Here is a 1,072-nt window from a genome sequence, read left to right as displayed (position 1 = left end):
GATGGTAAAATTCTACGGAGAGAGGGGGTGTCATGTAAAGTGGGTTATGATAATCTATTGCGATCTAGGTTTGGGGGAGGGAGGGAGATAATCAGGTATGTTATTTATATACATTAATTTATTCCTTTTCTTCGGAAGTTGTGTATCTGTCAAATGAGGCACGGGTGGAAATCGCAAGCTCGTAAGTTTGAACCATTATTGGAACGTTGCAATCTTGAGACTTTGACTCTGTTCATTCAACTATAGACGATTCCTTGGTGACTAGCAGCGAGGGAAACTGTAGGGAATAGCCTGTGCTCGCTGACTGTGACACGGAGACTAAAAAGCTTAGCTCTTAGCATACGAAAGGCTATTCCACCTTTGAACGCAACCAACTTTTCAACAACATAAATGTTTTTCTATATTTGCTCCCAATTAACATATTTGTATAAAATAAATACCAAAGTGGGAAGAAATGAATGAACTTTGTAATAAACATACCGGTTTATAAGAATCAAGATGGATTTACTGGGGTTTCACAGATTTTTGTGACGACTGTAAACAAGTAAGCCTGAATAGGCTCGCGATATACTAGGAGTTAATTAAAAGCAAACAAGCCAGACGCGTCATTATGAAAACGTGAAAGCCTTAGACTTGGTGGAAGTGAGGATGGGGGGGACTAGTCATAGTACTTTTACTTTAAATGCTCGGATTTGGTTTTTATATCTCATATCATTGTAAATGTCTTTGCCCACTTCTCATACGCTCAGTCGCTGTGTTTTCTCTCTGTTTCAGTGATGAAGAAGAGCTCTTCTATGTACCTCAACGTGCGCATGCCGCAGAGACCAGACCGACCTACGATCCCTCATGAGGACTCACTAGAAGGTATCTGCCCTTCTCTCTCTCTCTCTCTCTCTCTCTCTCTCTCTCTCTCTCTCTCTCTCTCTCTCTCTCTCTCTCTCTCTCTCGTTCTCTCCCTTTTTTAAGCGTCCAAAAAACAAGCATGCTAAGTTTTCACTTATTTCATATGCCTCGGTGATCAAAGCGCCCAAAGGATACAAACAGATAACATCTGCTTTTTGACGCCTGAGGT

At 41.2% G+C, this 1,072-nt stretch overlaps 1 protein-coding gene across 1 annotated transcript in view; it reads left to right on the top strand.

Annotated features, from left to right (window-relative positions):
- The window catches only part of LOC101853374 (electrogenic sodium bicarbonate cotransporter 1), a gene marked incomplete in the record, with an annotated part of 58,592 nt that overhangs the window by 15,702 nt on the left and 41,818 nt on the right, over nucleotides 1-1,072 (top strand). Inside the window, 1 exon segment of the mRNA XM_005093943.3 lies at nucleotides 775-864. Within this exon segment, the coding sequence (XP_005094000.2) occupies nucleotides 775-864 (90 nt within the window).

Source organism: Aplysia californica, unplaced genomic scaffold, assembly GCF_000002075.1.
Source record: "Aplysia californica isolate F4 #8 unplaced genomic scaffold, AplCal3.0 scaffold00072, whole genome shotgun sequence".
Taxonomy (NCBI): domain Eukaryota; kingdom Metazoa; phylum Mollusca; class Gastropoda; order Aplysiida; family Aplysiidae; genus Aplysia; species Aplysia californica.
Note: the sequence above shows the minus strand (reverse complement) of the source record. Positions and strands in the feature narration are given on the sequence as shown.